The following is a 22130-nucleotide window of genomic DNA, read 5'->3' as shown; positions in this document are numbered from 1 at the left end:
TAGTGTAATAATTTGTTCAATATATTTCTGTAAAATTTTTGTTTTGATAATTTGAGCAGACGTTGTATATATGCTCTCGACAGACGACACTCCTCTTGTTAGTTCTTGTGGTAGAAGAAAACTTCGTTAGCTAGGGAATTAGTATTTTATATTGAGTTATTCAATACAAGACTACTAATCAGATGTATGTAACGTGATACAAGATTACTAATCAAGATGTATGGAACTGCCTTGACGTGATACAAGACTGCTAATCGAGATGTATGGAACTACCTTAACGTGATTATATAAGAGTACTTATCAAGATGTATGGAACTACCTTGACGTGATACAAAAATACTAATCAAGATGTATGAAACTACTTTGACGGGGTACAAGACTACTTATCAAGATGTATGTAACTACCTTGACATGATTTATATAAGACTACTACTCAAGATGTATGAAACCACTTTGACTACGATTCTATTGCCTTGTTTCACAAAGACGTATTACTACCTTTAAGAGTTTTCCAACAAGTGCCTTTGCTTGTATAATACGCATTTATTTATACTCAAACGACCGAAGCTTTTTTGTAGCGCATCTGTACATTTCCCGTTGGTATTTTTAGTACTTGCTGTCTTTTGTTGCTGTTATACTCCTGGGTGTAATTTCTTGAATTCGCCGTACTTTGTATTTTGTTCTATAAAACCTTTCATGCTTTGACGTTTCTTGTGTTGTTTACAAACGTGTTTTTTTGATAAGTGCCAGTAGTGGTTTTAATATTTATATGTATTTAATATAATAAAATAAATATTAAACGACCAATAAAATAAATATATAAATTGTGAATTTATAAGGTATGTATATTTTTCACTAACTGAAATAAATTTCTTTATTTATTGTTAATTGTAATTATAATTTCAGGTGAATTCAATATGTTATCGATGCAGATGCGATAAGTTACTCGTGAGTTTTTTAATATAAAATGTATATTAAATAAATTAATCTATTTTATTTTAGATTATATTGAAATTCCACAGTGAGTGAAATAAAATAATGTGTTGAGTGTTAAAAGTAGTTTACTGCGATGTATCGTACTAGTATCGTATTGTTGTTATTACATGTTTATATTGAATTTACAATATGTATCTGTAACAAATTAAACAAAAAACAAAATACCATCAGAAAGTATGGTCAATACCACAAAAACAGCGCAAAAAATGCGCTAAGACGACAGCTAATAGCACCAAAACCAAACTAAAATGAAAATTAAGTACCAAAAATAGACAAAATAACACTCACCATGATACTGGCTAACATCACCAAAACTATTCAAGACAAAACGAGCAAATGTTTTGTTTTAAAGTATCTGTTTTTAATATTAAACATATATAATATTAAAAAACAAGAAAAGCGTGATCCTTACCAAAATTACAATATTCTTCACAAAATAGTTACTTTATATGGACACTACATGATCAATTTTATATGGGGATTTATATGCGTTTGTATGGACTTGATTTATGTTGATTCACAAAAATCTGACAGAATTGTTTGCACAATAATGAAGAAATTAACGGACAGACCCACAGACGGATACATAGACAAGGGGATATCACTCAATCCATTTGTCGATATGGAATAATAATATATATAATGTAAATGACTCGGTTGAAATAAATAGAATAATAATATTCAGAAATCTATCTTTAATCAAACATCTATAACTATCCTTCAGTAAATATTTGTACTATTTAAGAATAATATTAAATAATAGTTTATTTAATGTTGGGAGAATTTGCACTACAACTAAGAGATCTATTGTGTCTCCTGCATTCACTTTCTCTATAAATTCCATTAGAGTAAATTTCCAGTTTAAATTAGGGTGTTAGTTTGAGTTATACCGCCCTAGTAGAGTACTTGTAATAATTCTTCAATTATTTTTACTTAGATGCTGATTATCCTAGAATAACTCTATTTGTTTCTCTTCATCTTTCTGTATGGGTGAAGAGAAATTACCTTTATTATCTAATATTCTAACGTGATTCGAAACCATTGGATTAGTATAATGAATATTTTTTTCGAAACATTCCATCACCAGTCATGGTGCAACCTGGTGAGTATTGAGTGCCTTATTGCTGGCTATGTATCAATTAGGTTTGCCCATTAATGGTTCTGATACTTACGTTCAAGGTTAAGGTGTACACACTTTTCCATCGCATAAATAACTGCTTGAAAAATAGTTGCATTTTTATCTAGTGCTTTTCAACCCAGTCCGTAAACACCTGTACATACTCCCATTTTCAGTAGGAGAACCATCCGTATACCAGAAGAAAGGAAACAGAAGTATACATGTTCTTGCATTTTTGTAAGCCCAGTTATTTACCTCGTTAAGTAAATAATTAAGTTTACATATTTCCTATTTATATGAATAAAATATTAAATATAATTCATTAAATTTTAATAATTTGTTAATATTTTAATTAAAAAAATATATAACAAAAACATCAAATTATAAAGTATATTGAAGAGTAAAGAAAAATACAAATATTATTTATAATTATTTATCAATGCCACGGAACTTGATTAGGATTACTTATTGATCCCTTTTTATAGTACTTTGCTGTTGCAGCGGCAGATGCAGATAATGTAGGTGAATTCGATGAAGGTTCATATGAAGGGGAGCTGCCCTCAGCTTTTAAGACAGCAGCACATTTCCAATTTTTCATATAATTCACTAGAATAAAAAATTCGATACAATTCTTCTAGACACAACAACTTAAGATTTATTATCTTACTTCGCCAAATGCGTACACAACCATCATCGCCGGTTGAAATCAACATAGTTGCTAACATATTCCAACATACACGCCAAACAGGACAATTATGATCAGTAAATTTAAGTGTTTGTATGTCCAATTTGGAATTACCAGAAGAATCGCTACAAATTAAAACAGAACAATAATAATTTTTTAGATTATATAAATTTATAAAAAACTTACGTGACACCACGTATATTTACAATATAAAGATCTTTACTAGCAACTGCCAACATATGAAAACTACGTCCAGCATTAGGTGCAAATGCAAGATCAGTCACTGGATCAGTTATATCATTTATGGTCTCCACCTTCATACACTTGCGTGCATTTTCACTGTAGGCGAATATAGATACTTTGCCAGTAGGTGTAGCTGTTTCATCACTACCAGCCTACAAAATATATTAAATAGAATATAAAATGCTTCAATTGTATTTATATTTATATATTATATTACCGCTAATAACTGTGATGATAACATATATGTTGAAGTATTCCATGACAGACAACTTAAGGGTAATTTATTTGCAATTTCATGTTGTACTGGCCATTGAGAAAGGTTCATTATATCTGGTGCTTCATATATACGTATTATACCATCAGCTGAAGCTGTCGCTAACATCAAGCCTAAATACTTTGGCGCAAATTCAACATCGGATACACTAGTACGTGAATCTACTAGTGTGGTACGACGTACCCATCTTCTTACAGGTGTCATTGTTGCAGCTACTTTCTCACCTATAACTTCTTCCCAAACGGATGCAGTACGATCAAACGAACACGTTGCTATGACTTGCCCATATTCAGGGTGCGCCCATGATACACGCCATATAGATCCAGAATGTGCTTTCCAACTGCTAGAAACAGTCCACTTCCCTTGTTCGTCTTCATCCCATATCTAAACGATTTGAAAACACCATTTTAATTTTTTAAACTTATTTTTAGTAGAATATTGCGATAAAATGTACTTACTTTAACAGTCTGATCGCTAGAACATGTGGCCAAGCGACGACCATAAAAATCAAACACTACATCATGAATAACGTCTTTGTGATCTGCTATAATTGGTTCTACTTCAAACATTTCCAAAACTTAATTTATATAAATATATATTATTAACAAAATACAAAAGTAATAAATAAGAAAAAGCGGCAAACCGTCTGTTTTTAGACGTACCAAAAATAATGTAAACAAGACCCTTGCCACTTGTTTAATATTTCAATATATTTGCACCAGGGTTGGTATCAAAATTGGATAAAAAATTTTTAACAAAAATCTTGCTTCCAAATAAAGCTCTAGTATGGAAAAAATATTATATATTAAAAAAATTTTGTGTATCTGTTTAAAAATATTTAAAGCATTTTTTTTATTTTTCTATCCCGTTTATATTTTATATAATATTGACCTCCTTCGCAGAGCAGATTATTTCCATAACTCATTACATATATTATATTAATATATAAAACTTAATATTATACATGTTATATGTAATCATAACAATGTAGTTTAGTATGAAAGTAAAACATTGCATTTATTATTATTATTTATTCTAAGTTTGGTATTAAAAAATTTGTGGCTATAAATTCAATTTTTTAATAGTTCAACGAACTGAACTTATTTTTCCCATTAACCTACAACTTTTTTATCAAGTGATATTAAAAAGGAAGAGGAATTAATATATATGAGCTCTCTAGCTATTGCACCCAATTTTATCAAACTCTTTAATGATTTGTTTTATAAGTAGAAAGCTTGTGTTACACAATTGCCAATTATCACAATATATATAACATGGCGATTACAGATTACACTGGCCTCAAATGACTGATTTACGTCAAAAATCACAAATGAGAAACGAATGACTGATTTCTGCATACAAAATCTCATATGTGCAACTAAGATCCACACTCGCATAATAGAACTCATTTTATATAAATGAGTTCTAATGAGTTTCAAATCAGTTCCAAATGCAAATTAATACATGGAACATATCCTAAATAAAAGTTTTTCATGATATTTTGACATTTAGAGAAAGCTGTTTCTAACATATTTACAAAAAAAGGTACACAAATATTTGGTGGTTGCACTTCCATGCAAACGATGCACCTGTTTTTGGAACTTCTACTTCCCAAAATATACTTAATCAAGTAAGTTTTCATTTTATATTATAACGTGTGAAATTATATTTTACCTCTATACAACATTTTTTTTGTCACATGCTAAAAATCAAATTATCAGGCAAGTTGACATATCAGCTGTTTGTAAGTAAATGTAAACATTTTCAAATGTATCACTTGAAATGAATCATTTGCGGCCCGTGTAAATGCCATATAATGAATTAAATAATTGCAATTATATTTGCAGTCGAGTCACAGTACTAGTATTACCTAAGTACAGGGTTGTACTTAAATGTTGTACTAAATACATAGCATTATATAGCATGTTCATTTTATACTCAAATAAAATGAATCTTTTTGGTATAAAACTACTTTATTTATATATGAAATGAATTAGTTTATGGTGCTAACACAGCTAAAAAGACTCATTAGAAAACAATTAAAATTATTATAGAAAATTAAAATGTTTACTTCAAAGTCTATTTTGAATAACCGGTTTTTTATTGAAATTTTTGTAATAACTCAATATCAGCTTTAACGTACTAATTCAATAAATAATTCAACCATTTATACATAAAATATCCTAAAACATGTATGCAAATAATTTAAGAAATAATTTAATGCTTCTTTTTAACATATATTATAATTATATATTATTTTTATTATCATGTATTTTTTTATCAAGTACATTTACTATTAATAAAAAAATATGAAGAGCTTTTATTGTTTTAGGAAAATTAATTATATATTTCTATTTATTACGATTTTATATGATAATATACAACATGGATTCACTTCAAAGTGTCATCCGTGAAGGACACTGTAAGATTATAAATTATTTTATCGTTTATCATATTTTGATAGGTGGCAGCCACAAAATCATCATATCAAATGTTTTTTGTGGCCTCTGCAAGAAAAATAAGGAAAGCTTGTGAATTTACAAGCTTTTCCGCATTAATTTAAAACATTACAAAATAAAATAATTTTTAAAATTAAAAAGAATTGGTGTCAGTGAACTTGTCGGTATTATACGAAACAATAACAAACGCGACGTTAACGTGCTCGTCAGAATTCCTCAAAATTCTTATATTGTATGTTCGGATAAAAACAGTTAGAATATTATCAATCAATTATCAAATTACAAAATGGAAACCGGTGAGTGCAGTGTTTGGGTTGTAAAATGAATCAACGACGCTTAATAGTTGTTAAAATGATTAAAGCGTATTGTATGCTTAGTAATAAATTAATAATAAATTGATTAAACAAATACCAATTAAAAAAATACGTTTCATATGCTGCCTATAATTAGTATAAAAATGATTTGCTCATTTCTCTCTCACTGTATCTCGCGCTCTCGTACTCATTTATGCTTTCTGGCATGTAAAATAAATGACTTAACACAGTACTAAAAGAAAGCAGTATATTGTGACCTTGGCTTTCTATTGGTGTTTAGCGTCGCGCCACAGTAATGTTTTTTTGAAAAAAAAAAAAAACAAAAAAAAAAAAACAAAAAAAAAGAAAATCAAATCAAAATGTGTATTCTCTCGCACGTTGATGCATTTGTTATCATTTTTGTTTATGCCTACCACCCTACACCATTGTTCGAATGTCTGTTAAAACGTTTGCATTGTTGTTGATTTGTTCTCGTAGGTTTCCTTAGTCATAACGGCATGATTAATTGTACAAATTTAAACTTTCTTTCAAACGTTTTATGTTTTTAAATAAAACAATATTTTAGCGATAGCTTCAATAAAAAACACTAACTCAATATATATGTTATTTGTTAAAATTTGTACAAATCACTTAATGCCTGTCGTTGACATTTCTTATGTTTTCAGAGCTATTTAACGAAAATGTCAATATTCTGCAAGCCATGTGTATTGCAAACAGCTGATTTTTTATGAGAAATAAAATATTATTTTCTTTACAACGATTTCTAATCTATGAATAATACACTACGAGCATCTTTGAGCGCATCTCTATATTCGAGAAGCTTAAAATTTTTATTAGATAAACCCCTGAAAGTAAAGTTATCCAGACAGAACTCAACTTACGCTCCCCTTCAAAGCAAGAATTTTGGCAAGCATCAGAAACACTTTGTGGTTGCCAACGTACGAGAAAAATATACAAAAAATCAAAAGAACTTGTTGAATACAAGTCTCATTGCAAAAATGGGTATGTATCTTTGATATATAAAATAGGTTTAAATATAAAATATGTTACATATAATAAATTTTGGTAAAATTTTCGTATAAATTTATCGTTTGTGTAAACGGTTTCTCATACAAGATTTACACTTATAGTAAGAGTACTCATCTAAGCACATAAATTTATCAAATATGTATTTTTATACGTAAATATACAGTGTTCTATGAACACACTTTGTGAAATGTTTGTGTAAGTTTATCAAGCAGCTGTATCACTGTCAATAAATTATGACAGCACAGAATGCAGTGCTCAGCAGCGCAATTTTTTCAACGAAACGTTTATCCAATAACGTTGCAATATTAAAAATGTACGTAAATTTTTTCGATTAACTGTGTCACTATTAATAAATCATAAAATTAAATAACAAAATTTAGCAAAAAAGGCGAACTATAAAGTATTTACAAAAAACAGGAAACGATTCTTCAATCAGCTGTTGTTAGAGATAAGAGATAAATTTATGCAATAAATTTATGCGGTAAAATTTTTATATAAATTTATTAAGTTTGTATAAACAATTTTTCATAAAAAAATTTGATACTACATTTACCAAGTAAATAAATTTATACGTTTATAAGGTTTATAAAGTATTTATTCTGTTTAGTTTAGATGAGTGCCCTTAGTATATTTAAGATTAATTCATTAAAAAGTTATTTATCCGTATGTTCATTCACTTATAATAATAAATTTAATTAATAATTTTATAAAAAAAAAGGTTGTTTCGAACAGTAATGAATTACAACAAAAATTCATTTTATATAATATTAATTCATTTATGTTTTTAAATAGCTGATAGTTTCGATTTATAGTAATAAAATACATAATCTAATTCAATCTATACACAAACTTATAGCCTCTCTAAGCAAACAGGTTTAACAACAAATTTTATTCTAGAAGCATTATTCTAGAAATTTAAGCAGATTTATTTAGCCAATTAAATTAAACGATTTTTCAAAGTTTATACATGTTTTAGTTTATGTTTTTTTATTTTAATTAAATTTAACAGCACTGTTATGACATGTCCGATTGGGAAATCTAGATGTTTTACTTTTTGCACTAATTTTATGAGTAAACAGATTTTTTATAGGGTAATATCAATATTTTACCGCTTCAAAAATAAAAATGAAGCTTTAACAGAAAATGATATACTTATTTAAATTTATATGGAAATGATTTATATTAAAGTATTGACGTACTATATAATATAATATTGATGTAATAATATTATTTTAATAATGTCAAACAAATATTATATTTTTATATATTATTTTAATCACATCATGTCATATCATATCAGTTGCACATAAGTCGTGTAAACGGAATATTAAGAAAGAATAGTTTTAGTATAGTAGTTTAACTTAAAAACATATTTAGTCAGTCTCTGTTTAGAAATACTATAATTCATTCAATATATAAAGCAATTAAAGAGATAATCGTGTTCAACACTCAATCCAAAATTTTAGTATAAAAATTGTTATGAATCTAATGTTATGATTCGACAGCAAGAACAGTTCTATTACATTTATCACAATAATTATTGCTATTCATTACAGTGAATAGCTTTTATTATGATACAAGCTCCAATTACAGAACATGACACTAAACACTTTCTTTAAAATATGATTGATAAATCACTATATCAAACGTGGTTACCGTAATGGAATGTTTCGTAGCAGCGTTCTCTTAATTGAAGATAATCGAAATATAATTATACTGTTTTTATACTGTTATTACCTTGCAAAATGCACTAAATAAGGTAGTGTAAACCTGCTGTTAGAAATATCACAATAATGTCTTTGATATTATTATATTATATTATATGGTTTATGGTCTCTTTCACTGCATTGCAAACATTATAAAGAACTTGATGCACTTTTTTGACTTACCTTTGTTTTTGCTGAGAATATAGAGTTTTATAACAAGTACCTAAGGTCCATTATCAATGTAACCCCTAGTGACGCAAATGCCTTTGAGATCTGATTTATTATAAAAACCATCAATAAATAATGCATACACTAGCAATACTGTTGGGATAGATAAGTAAATACAGTAATGAATATAAGTCACAAGATTTAGTTACTTTGTAATCTCTTTACATATTTAGTAGATTTTTAGATCCGATATTTAATTAAAATAAAATGTTATGTTGTTCTAAAATATGATATATGTATTAATTAGGTTTTTCATTGTTTTTGTGGGAAAAATTTTAAACTAATATTTATTTGTTACTTTCATTCTAAAGTAGTAACAATATATTTTATATATTTAATAAATGGATCAAATTCTTAAAAATATTCAAGCCTATAACATCTAGGATTTAAGTATAAATTTGGCGTGCTTTTGCATTGTTTCAAAGTTTTCATTTATAGTTAGTTCTTCGACATCCATTTAGTTGGTTTTCTTAGCCAGAATATAAAATTGACAGATACTGCAATGATCAGGAACTCATAAATGCTTTATCATACAGCTTCTATCCCTCCGAACAAATCAATAACTATGTTCCAACAAAATTGTTTGTGATTTCTGGAATATCTATGTTATTGTGGATTGATATATGATCATTTGTTAGATTAGTCCATTCTGCTGCTTCATTGAGCCTCAATGCCGCATTTGTGAGCAGTTCTGTTGCCATAATGTGTATAGGTGGAATGCTTGAGTATTCACAAGTCTTCATCTTTATTTTATAATATTTAAATACCAAGTGTAAATTTTTAATTAGAATATCGGATTATATTAAATTGATTAACTTATTAAATTATTCTAATATAATACAAGAAACTGTACGACTACTCTACAGGGTCATATCTAATTTAAACTTAACCTTTGGTGGAAGTATATGCGCTCCATAACAACTTTGCGAGGTACAATTGAGTGTTTTACTATTTTGATTAAAAATTTTCCTTTGTCGACCTTTATTTGCGTTGATCTAGAACATGGCTGTCCAGATCAGATGTGATCGCGGGCCAATACAAATCACTGTAGAGATTGGAGAGACGCAGAAACAAATACATACGTTCCAAGTTGTTCTGGAGAAAAATGAAATCACGATTATAATGTTAAATTTAGTTCTATTAATTTATGAATTTAAACTCATTTATTTGGTATACAATAAAAATCAAATAATGTAATTTTACCAAAATTCACGCAAAAACATTAGTCGTGGGCCGCATGTGACCCGTGGGCAGCGCTTCCGATAGCCCTGATCTAGAATATATAGTGGTTAACCATCCTTATTTCTACTATACTTATCTTTCTAATAAAGCTTTCTTTTAAAAAGCTAGCTTAACTGAACAAGTAAAAAGTGCATAGCTTATTCGATTAAATATTTTTTAAATAAAATAAATTTGATTTGTATTATAAAATAATATTTCAAATTTTAAATCCACATCTCTTTTTTGTAATATTATTGAGCTTATTCTTTCCCACAAATTTAGAAATTATTTGCCACCTTCATAAATAAAATTATTTGTATAATTAAAAAAAAAATTAATTACAAAAACTGTTTATATACAAAGTAGCGCTAGGAATCGTCTAGCCTGATAAGAATATCTTCCGATTTTCAATACATATATTAAAAATTTAAAATAATGATATAAATAATTTCAATTAAACTAAATAATCTCTTATTTTTTTTTTTCTAAATAAACAATTTTTTCTGAAAGTTTTGTAGTCTGTTGATTGCCATATTGTTAAAAATTTTATAATATAACAATGAGTATCAAAAATTCCAATTTGATCTGAAAAATGTTAAATCGTTGACCCGAAACATAAATATATATATACATATATGAATATTATGATGATATGATTATATGTTAAGGTAATGATGATTCTTAAAAGCTTATCAATTTATAACATTTTCACATTTAAATCAGAAAAGCAATCATGACTTAGGGATACTCGTATACTATATTAATAAATTTTATTATAAGAGTAATTGTACTATATTCTTAAGTGTAGTATATATATTAGTGCAAATACTGACTATAAATTAATATTAAAAAAATTATTTAGAATTAAAATTTATATCAATACAATAATTCAACAAAAACTATGATGAATAGTCTTTTCTGATTAAAGTACTTTCAATTTTTGTGATATATAGTTTCATCATATCATAATGTAACACCTAAGTCAGCAATTTTGATGACTGTAAATATATTGAATACTAGCTATTTTAGTCTTTTTCATCGTCCTTCTTTGCATCGGCTTCATTCTCGGCTTCTAGTAAAACAGCAAGCTAAATTAGTAGCAACCAGACTCAATCCTCTCGCCCGCTGGTCTAGAATTGACATAGTAGACGCTATCATACTAAATAAGAATTGGCCAGTGCTTGTCTCAATTGACTACATTTTCTCTAACCTAGACCTTGATCTGGACTTCGACTTTCTTATACCCTGTAGGGAATACTAAACTCTAGATAAAGTGGGTTCTTTTAATAAAGTAAAGATTCATACTGAAGGCTCCGAAGTAGATAAAAGATACAGTGGCATATATTTCCATAAACTGGGTCATAACAACCCGTTTCGACTACCGAACTGTTGCCGTATCTTTCAAGCAGAAGTAATGGCAATACATTATGCAGTAAAATGAATCGTAGGTAACAAGACCTCCAATGTAAATATCGTAATTTTCTCAGACAGCTAACCTACCATGAAATATCTACAGCTATAAGCACTACAGCTATATCCTTAACAACTATTCTCGAGTTGTGCTGGGCTTGAGCTCAAAATACATTAAAAAGAAAGATTATCTCAAAAAGTATTTTTAAGAAAAATATTATTCGGATATCTCTACTGATTCATGAAATAAAAAATTTTAATCGACTTATTTTAATTCAGAATACTGTTATGTACAACCCGTTGCCGAATTTCGGCCTAACGCATGTCTCTCCAATCTCATACATCATGTCCGGATAGTGTTCCCTCAACCTGATCACTCCACCAGAGACACAGTGTACCTCTCCGCCTTCTTCCTCCACTACTGCTTTAAACATCTTTTTCGCGGCAGCATCTTCATACATTCTCGCAACATGACTAAGCCAGCGAAGCTACTGGATGTTAATTCGCTGAATTATGTCAATGTCATGATAAAGCTCGTACAGCTCGTGGTTCATTCGTATGTGATAGTCATCGCTAACTCGTAGAGGACCAAAAATCTTTCCAAAAACGTTTCTTTCGTACATTCCCAGTGCTGCTTCACTATTCTGTGATAATCTTCATGCTTCCGCGCGTCCAAACAGAATCACAGAAAGGATGAGCGACCTATAGAACGCAAGTTTTATTTGCCGAGAGAGAACTCTATATCCCAATTGCCTAATAAGCTCATATTAGCACCTATTACCAATAGTGATTCTTATCTAATCTCCAGGCTGACATCATTGTTGTTCATTACGATAGTGCCAAGGTAGATGAAATCCTTAACAGATTGGAAAGTATAGTCGCCAGCCACTAGTTTGATATCCGAGCGACGTGCATTTCTACCAGTAGCCGACATATATACTTAAGTTTGCCCTCATTCACCGCTTAGCCCGTTCTTTAATGTAATATTAATTTAATTTGAATATTTTAAAATCATTATACGTCCTCTATGCTTACAAGTATGATTTTGATGTGAGAGTAACTCACATTGTTTTGACATTACGTCGCTGATTATTTAACAACTTAGCATTCTACATTAGCTTTTGTCTAACCCATGTTGTCACAATCTAACAAAAAAAATAAAAATAAATTAAACCTAAAAGACAACTTACATTTCTGCAGAAAACGATTTTTCTGTATATCATACAGAATATATATTGCACATATACATATAAATGCGTGTGTGAATGGGTGTACTTAATAAATACGATTATGAAGCGTCTTAACTAATCATGTCGTAATGAACTTGTTTTGATTAAAAATCGCAATAACATTAACCTTGACATTGCCAATTACTAGCTTACATTACAATACATTCTTCAAAGCTGTGGTGTATTTACAAGTTGTTGTTTTGCCTATATTTATCAATAGTCTACTAAAATTTTATATATACACATGCATTTTATATTAGATTTAAATATTGTAATATTATATATATGATTTATTATTGGTAATTTATTTAAATTGAATTATCATAATTAAGAAATTTACTTAAATTGATTACTTAAAATATTGATTAGTATTAAGTATTAACTACGCCTAATAACATTAAGTGATGAATTATTTATAATGAATTATACTAAATTTATTCATAATCAGTTAATCATGTACGCTGTATGTATTGGTATATTTTCAATACAACTGATAATAAATTACTTCATACTACAGTTTTTCTCTTCCCTTCAATATATATAAGTTTATTATTTAAGTTTCTTACTTAAAATTTTAACTTATTAAAATATTACTGTAACAATTTTACAATTCATATTTGTTTTCTTCTATTACGTTATTTATAGACTGCATCATGAGACGCGTTATTAAAAAACAACCAATTACGCGAAAGATTTCGTGTTTTGGGAATGTACCCAAGGCAAGGTCCTAAGAGCTTTAAGAATGTGACAGCAGCACTTTTTGGTATGGTATATTTACATAATTAACTTTAGCGTATACAATAACATACTTTTGTATTTACAGAGCTTTAAGTACAGATGGAAGCAACATGATCGAGTCGAGTCTAAATCTCTTCAAGGTGTAACAATTTCCAGAAAAATATTCATATATATAAGTATGTTATATTTTTTTATGTAAATATTAATATTTTAATTTTATACTACCTAAGTTTAGCTTTTCGTTTCTTCATCCAATTTTATCGTAGTTAATTCGGAAACATAGCATAGCTAAAATCCATCCGTTAATTCAACATATAGCTGTGATAGCTGCACTACAAATTGTAAAAGCTACGCAAACATGGTAGCCGTGATATCTTGCATTAGTCACACGAAGAAGTGAACGAAAATGTCAGCGCTGAAATGTAGCATTTTCAGTTGGAGCTCATTCGCGGTATTTCAGATGTGATCTGTTGCACGAAAAATCTAAAAAAATAACGAAGATAGGTTATAAAAAGATATACAGTGTCAAGTGTAGTTTTTTCTTTCTAAATCAGCTTTTGGCATAACTATTTGGAATTCATATTCGAATGCTTGATCGTTGAACTAAGTTGGGTAATAATGCGAATTAATTTCATCTTAATTAGTATTGTAGTCTATGAACTTGTTTTTATTAAAAATCAGCAATACGTTAACCTTGACATTGCCACAAAACTAGCTTACATTTCAATACATTCTTCAAAGCTGTGGTTGTTTATGTTACTTACAGTTGTTGTTGTTGCCATATTTACCAATATTTACAAAAATTTTATATATAAACTTGCATTTTATATTAGATTTAAATATTGTAATATTATATATATGATTTATTATTGATGATTTATTTAAATTGAATTATCATAATTAAGAATTTTACTTAAATTTAATTACTTAATAATATTAATTAATAATTAAATATTAATTACGCCTAATAAATTAAGTATGAATTATTTATAATAAATTATATATAATTTATTCATAATAAATTAATATGTACGTTGTATGTATGGTATGTTTTCTATATTTCTGCATAATAAAATACTTCATACTACAGTTTTTCTCTTACTCTTCTATATATATATAGTTTATTATTGCTAAGATTTATTTAATTAAAATTAATTATAATAATTAAAGACATTACTCTAACTTAATTATAAAATAAATATGTGTTTTCTTCTATTTTCCTACATAATAAAATGCCTCGTACGATAGTTTTTCTTTTTCTTCGTGTGTGTGTGTTTTTTTTTTGTTTTGTGTGTTTATATTATGTTATGTTAGATGAGCTTTAATAAAGTAATATTAAAATTTCTATAGGATTGCTTATTTACGCGATGAGTATTCTTAAAAAGAATGCGACAGACCTGTGCTTTACACACAACAAGTTCCCATCAAAGAAACCTGAACAAAACAAAACAAAGCAATTCAAAATGCAAAATATCAAGAAAAAAATAATAAATTTATACCAATAAAAAAGAATACAAAAAAAAAAATTATATCAAAGCGAAATTTGTGCTGACCGAAGTTTAGCTCTTCGCTTCTTGATCCAATCGTTTATCAAAGTTAATTCGGAAACGTAGTCGTGACCTTAAAAGCCCTCCGGTGGTAATTCATACATAAACCTGTGCATAGCTGAACATAGAAATTGTTAAATAGCTACGGAGACACATGGTAGCCAAGTGCTTCTTCGCCGAATAGTCACACGAAGCAAATGAACCAAAACTGATAACAGCGCTTAGAAGATAGTAGCATGTTTCAGTTGGAGCTCATTCGTCGGTATTTACAGATGTGATCGGTTGGGCGCGCAAAAACCTAAAAAAAAAAAAGAGAGGTTATAAAAAGTTTTAAGTGTCAAGTGTAGTTTTTTTTTAAATTAGCTTTTGAGCAAAACTGATTTGAAATTCATATTAGAAATGCTTGATCAGTTGAACTAAGTTGTGGTAATAATGTGAATTAATTTTCAATTCTTAATTAGTGTTTTAAAGGATTTCTTATGAGAACAAAGTGTATTTTTAAAAAAGAATATTTTAATATATTTTGTAGATTTATATTTGTGTTCGTTTAAATATTATGCAAAACAATAAATAATTTATCTAATTTCGTAAACATATTCAAATTTTGCCAGAATTATAACAATATTAGATAATATAATTTATTTTAAACTGTGCTACGTCTTTAAAAAAATTCTACTTCTGAAACAATTTATTTAAAAAAAAAATTAACTTAGAAAGTGCTGATGTTATTAACAACTATAAAATTATATAAAATAAAAGAAAAAAAATATATAAATATAATAAAACTTATTATAATATAAGAAAATATTAAATATTTAATAAAAATTATTTTTAACATTTCTACTTAATTAAAAATAAAATATCTTATAGAATATCCTTTGCAGTGTTAATGAATTAATTAACTAACAAAGTGTTTATGTTATTAATATCACCAAAATGAAATAAAATAAAACAAAATTTATATCAAAAATTTAATAAATAGTATTCCTAGCACTTCTAGGAAATATAATAAAATTTATTATAATATAAGAAAACATTAAATATTTAATAAAAATTATTTTTAACACTTCTACTTAATTAAAAATAAAATATCTTATAGAATATCCTTTGCAGTGTTAATGAATTAATTAACTAACAAAGTGTTTATGTTATTAATATCACCAAAATGAAATAAAATTAAACAAAATTTATATCAAATATTTAATAATTAGTATTCCTAGCACTTCTACTCAATTAAAAATTATAAACCCTATGGAATATCCTTTCTGGTGTACATTATACAGTGTATAATCCAAACGAAAAGTGTAATAAATTCACCTTTGTCAAGAAACATTCAAAAAATTGTCCACAAATATCCTTTGTCGTACAGTTTGAAACATAAAGTGTTATATATATATATACTTTTTTCTAACTTTTATAAAAACTTTATAATCTATCATTATAATAATTGTGGAAATAAACAATTGCAAAAACAAAAAACGTTCTTGATATATTAATTAAATTATAAAACAATTATATTTACAATATGAAAAATCGGTCATTAACAATAAATAAAACGCAAAAACAAAAATATTTCAACAGTTTCTATTAAATAAATATAATATAAATTGCCAATATTCAGTATCTTACGTTTATTGTTAATTTTAAATGTATTACAAAAAAACAAAACCTAAATAATATTCAGTCGTTAAAAGGCATTGACCTGACACTAAAAACTAGAAACACCGTTTTACTTAAACTCATCATTTTTTTCACTTTTTTTGCTTTATTGAATTTTGCTTTTCGATTTTATTTTAGGAATCCATTTGCATAAATTACTAATTTTATTTTAAATTATATTTTTCCATTTTTTTTTTGTTTTTGATATTGTAATATACATATATATGTTATTTAGACTTATTTAATTACATACAATAAATATAATTTTATTTCACCTTAGCGCTTAATTAATATTCACCTCTGAGGTGATTAATTGCGTATAAGTGTTATACTCGCAATTTGAATGCTCGTGTAATTATTGCAATGTATTTAATATTCATAGAACATTTTGTTTTAAAAGAAAAATTATAATTTTAACATAATTAAAATTAATATTATATTAATAAATTTAATATAAATAGTAATTAATCTTTTTAAACGTACAAGAATATATAACCATAAAAATTGTATTTAGTGTCAGTGCAATTTCAAGAAGATACCAGACTTTATTTAAATAAAGTCTGTTATTTTTTTTAATATAATTGATATATTATTTATTTCCTTCAAAATGTAATAATAAAAAAATATATAAATAACACAATTATTACGTAAACGTGAAATACTGAAAATAAAATATTGAATACTTGTCTGTAAAATGGCTAAAAAAACAGTTATTAATTGATGAACTCTTGATACTTAATTAAAAGTTGTCTTATATGTATAATTATATATAATATTTGCATTAATATGTTAAATTAGAAGCGAGTAGCTATGTTTTAGTTTGTCAGATAATTGGCATAAATCTGATAATATATACTCACTTACAATTATAATGCAATTACAATCAATAACACATTTTTTTATGAAAAACGTATTGTTGCATATATGTCGGGTTAATTGGGATGGTGTAAACGTACTGTAAGTTAATATGCGAAATATAAACATTTTATTGGAAATGAAAAGCATATTACACACTCTAATGCACTCTGATCTTGCCGATCTTTAGTTATTCTTTTGCTTCTCTACCTGCCAGTGGAGCATGAGATTTCAATGTCTTCAATCTCTGAACGTTTATATCAAAATATATCGTTTAGAACTCGATGATAACTCATTATGTTTGTAATGTATCAAACGACGTAGTTGGTAGGTTAGTAGACTGAATCTAAACGTGCTTACTAGATAAACAACTGGAAAATCAATTAGTAGTGAAGATGTCGCAACAAAATGATGCGAAGAGCTAATAAGCGTCATAGAGAGTCACCACTTTAATCAGCTATTATAGCCCCTTGTGCAATGTAAATTTTATCTACGGTTTTTACGAAATTGAAACTCCTAACTTAGCAATTATAAACTGTTTACTTTTTTATTTAAAATAATTAATATAAGTATTTTTGTAGTGGATATTTTTTTCTGTTCTCATATTTTAAATTTAAAAATAATTTCAGAATTTAATAAAATTCTTTGCGAATAATTTCAATTTAGAAAATGTTTATATCTTTCTAAAACTACTTATATATTAAACTGTAAGTTTTAAGTTCTTTTAAACTATTTTGAAAATATATATATTTCCTTTCAGTAAATCGTCAGCCTCACCAATCACTACTTTTTTTCATAAATGAGCTGAACAACATATAAAAGATCTAATACCAACTTCTTATATGTGTTATAATATAATATTCTTATAATATAATATTGTTTTCTTATAATTATGTACTTACCAGATATTTATTTAGTATATAAATCTAACCAGAATTTCTTGTTTCAAAGAAAATATCTAAAAATTTAATAATTTCTATTTAATACCTATTGTAAACTGCACTTCATCCTTGGTATAACAATGTTTAAAGGATGTAAGGAAAATCCATTACTTCTACTAGAATATAATGTCATGTAAGAAAAATACGTTGAAGTCTTGCTTCTAAACTTCATTAAGCACTCTTTTATGTTTGATTAGGAATATCAAATTTTTTCAGCTAAGTTATTTATGTATATATTATATACTATTAATGTTATATTTCAACTTACTTTCAGTACTCCGCATGTTACTCTTTTTACGAACTTACCACTTCGTCGTAAATTTAACTGTCACTCTGCTGACCTACCTTCAACACTGATAAAAAAAAGCTGATGTTATAATTTAAATGTTATATATTAAAAATGTATAATTAACTTCATCTCGATGTTACTATATATACAATCAAAGGCTTAGTTTCCATTTTTAAATAAAACTTCAAAGTGTTCAAATACTTCTGAATCTACAAAATTGAAGTTATTGCTCGCAATATATTGATATCTTTTTTAACATTTTTTTATAAAAATGAAGATACAAGGATTTTTCTTTCGAACGTTCTTAAGGACCCTTTTCCACTGTTAGCAATAGTCTAACTTTCTGCACCATACAGCAGTATAGACATTTAAATAACTTGTAGAGCGTGATTTGCTAATTTATTTATAATTTAAATTTATAATTTAAACTAATTTATTTTTTCCTCGTTCATCATAAAAATCGTTTAATTGTCTAAATTTGAGTATGGCGCATTCACTGCCTGAGAGTTCAAGTTAATAATATTAAATCATATTTTTGTTTTTCACTTTAAATAATAAATTAGTTCTTAGATATCAGAGAAGTTTTGAATAGAAGCTTAGATTGATATATTGTGTTAATAGTTTCAATTCCAATGTCCAATATAAAATTCTTATTAGCAGAGTGAATTAAATATATTTAGATTAAAAAAAATCACAGTTTTTAAATTCTATATAATGTGTACTCACGTATCAAAAGCAAATGTACATTATGATATAGACCCTTTTCAACAAATCTTACATTAAGTGTACCCAGAAATTTAAGTGTCTTGATCTATGGTTCCTTAACAAAATTTTTACCATAGTATCGGATTATTAGAGTGGCTTTGGTGGATCAAAGACTCCATCTTTGAGTTTCTTATTTTTTATTTAAGTAGCACAGAAGTCGAATACGGAGTGCTATTGTTTTATTAGATACAAATGATAAAGATAATTTTGGAATAAATCAATAGAATCCATTTTCACCCCCCTTATTCTTACCTTACGTAATACAGCAATACGATATATGGTGCAATTGTTTTATAATATTCAGTATGTTAATATCATTTTGAAAGAAATTCATTTCGATGTTAGCTGTAGTAATATTTATTATAATTATATATTAAAAATTAATCATACATTTGTTTACGTTATTGAACAATTATCAAAGTATTTAATACGATATACGGCAATACGATATATGGTGCAATTTTTTTGTAATATTCACTATGTTAATATCATTTTGAAAGAAATTCAATTCGATGTTAGCTGTAGTAATTTTTATTATAATTATATATTGAAAATTAATCATACATTCGTTTACGTTATTATTATCAAAGTATTTAGATATATACAATTTTATTATTTAAACTAATAATAATTTGTAAGCATTTAGCAACTTATTTAATATGATTATTATGAATCAACTTCATAGAACGTTGTCATAGTTTTTGTCCTTAAAAATTAATTAAAATTATTATCTAAACGCTGTTAAGTATTGGCTGATGATTATCTTCATTGTAATATCGTTCGTTCTCATGTTTTTACTACATACTTTGTTTGGCTGCTTACAACGTTTTTTCAGTGAGAAATTATTATTTATATACTTAATATTCATGAGATCCAAAAATAAAAATAATTATTTTGTTCTTTTTGTAGAAAATCCAGTGACAACTGAAAAACTTCAAGTAAACAGTGAAAGTTGTAAAAGTATAAAGAAGGTACAATTTTCAAACGAAAATTTTACAGTGGAAAATAGCAATTGTGAGAACTTAAAAAATCTCAGCATAGATTACAATAGTAACCACAACGGCAATATGAGTAACGATACTGCTGAAAGACCAAGTTTTTTGGTGAGTTATATTCTATAATTATTAAATTCCAATTATTTGATCTTATATTCAAATAAAATGTAAAATATATATAATTTTAGGTTGGCGATGACAATGATGCCACAAACGGTTTTGATGCTCGAGAAGCAATTGACGAGTTTCCACCACAAATTCAAAATGAAACACGGCCAAATGGAGATTTATTAGAGAGACGTAAACGCTTAAGGTATGTAGTTAATTAATAATTTGTTGATTAATATATTAAAAATATTTTAATAAATTGATTAATATTGGGTCTGGTATTTGCACACTATCATTCCTGATCATAGAAAAATGCTAAGATTCCACATGTCTCTTTAAAAATGATCAATATATATGTACATATGGTGTTGCAATTAGGAACACGATCTCCATCGATCTCTTTCTTAGTAACAAGAATCAAGAATATTTCAGCATTAATTGCAAAAAAGTTGTTATCAGTTAGGTCAGGCAACAATAATGACTAAGCACTTTTCAAACACAGAAGGCTAATTCTTCAAATTCATATTGGTGTTGTAATAAGGTTACAGGTCCCCGTTTAATACTTATTGAACATTTATTGAAAAAAAATTCTACGTGCAATAAGAAGTTGACTAACCCAACTTATGCCAGAATACAGCCATTTGCTAAACATTTATTTATCACGCATACATTCATCTATTCTCAATGTGTTCCCTAACCACTTCTTCTTACATGCTGAGGCGTCAGGTGGAGCACGCCATCTGTAAACAGATTGCGCAAGTCAATTTAATTCTATTTATTTTGTGGCTCTATTCCATAAAAGTAGGAAGACTTCTATGTCTGAATTAATCTGTTCTCTTTCATACTGTAAATCTACTCTGTAATCTTTCTCTATGTTCAACATATTTCCTATACTAATCTTCTAATTTATAATATACAAGTGGCAAATATTACTAGTTCTACAAAAAAACAGCCCGAAGTGCAAGGTAACAGCAACAAAATTACTATAAATAAAATTATACAAGTGCTAGTTAACAGTATTGAAAATGGCTAGTAAACTCAAAAAAGGTGCCGTTTGAATTTAATATTTCTGTAGAATGACTGTATTAAACATTTTTAAAGGTGTTTTTTAACAGTGCTTATAATAGCAAAACAAATATTTAAGACAAACAAATTTTATAAAATAATATATGTATATCCCTCATTCAATACTCATGTTAGCTCATATATATATACGTGTAATAAGATAAGCAAAAGCCTAAAGTGCTAGCTAACAGTGTCAAAAACGGCAAAACATGTTTTTGAGACAAACAAAATAGTTTCAAAAGAACAGCACCAAATAC

The 22130-nt window shown here is 27.1% G+C and overlaps 2 protein-coding genes across 2 annotated transcripts in view; one reads left to right on the top strand and one right to left on the bottom strand.

The window, feature by feature from the left end:
- Positions 1-2437: 2437 nt before the first annotated feature.
- On the bottom strand, positions 2438-3977 carry LOC119679868 (nucleoporin seh1). The gene is made up of 5 exons (XM_038092447.1): positions 3774-3977; positions 3259-3699; positions 2985-3193; positions 2781-2923; positions 2438-2719 (listed from the first exon to the last, which is right to left on the bottom strand). The coding sequence occupies exons 1-5, from the start codon at positions 3882-3884 to the stop codon at positions 2550-2552; spliced, it is 1074 nt and encodes a 357-aa protein (XP_037948375.1). The 5' UTR covers positions 3885-3977; the 3' UTR covers positions 2438-2549.
- A 1818-nt stretch (positions 3978-5795) lies between these two features.
- Positions 5796-22130, top strand: part of LOC119674697 (acetyl-CoA carboxylase 1-like) — a gene marked incomplete at its 3' end in the record, with an annotated part of 33166 nt that continues 16831 nt past the window's right edge. The window contains exons 1-3 of the mRNA XM_038085853.1: positions 5796-6070; positions 20615-20808; positions 20889-21013. Of these exons, the coding sequence (XP_037941781.1) occupies positions 6061-6070; positions 20615-20808; positions 20889-21013 (329 nt within the window). The remainder of the gene's footprint in view (positions 6071-20614; positions 20809-20888; positions 21014-22130) is intronic.

This window comes from Teleopsis dalmanni, chromosome 2 (genome assembly GCF_002237135.1).
Source record: "Teleopsis dalmanni isolate 2A chromosome 2, ASM223713v2, whole genome shotgun sequence".
NCBI classification, from domain to species: Eukaryota; Metazoa; Arthropoda; class Insecta; order Diptera; family Diopsidae; genus Teleopsis; species Teleopsis dalmanni.
The sequence above is the reverse complement of the archived record's forward strand: the minus strand, read 5'-3'. Positions and strand labels throughout refer to the sequence as shown.

Excerpts from the sequence above, each read along its gene's own strand:
- LOC119679868 (XM_038092447.1), bottom strand. The coding sequence starts at position 3,884 with ATGTTTGAAGTAGAACCAATTATAGCAGATCACAAAGACGTTATTCAT. Across the intron at positions 3,700-3,773 it reads CTAGCGATCAGACTGTTAAA|ATATGGGATGAAGACGAACA; the intron begins GTAAGTACATTT and ends CAAATCGTTTAG. Across the intron at positions 3,194-3,258 it reads TATCATCACAGTTATTAGCG|GCTGGTAGTGATGAAACAGC; the intron begins GTAATATAATAT and ends TATATTTTGTAG.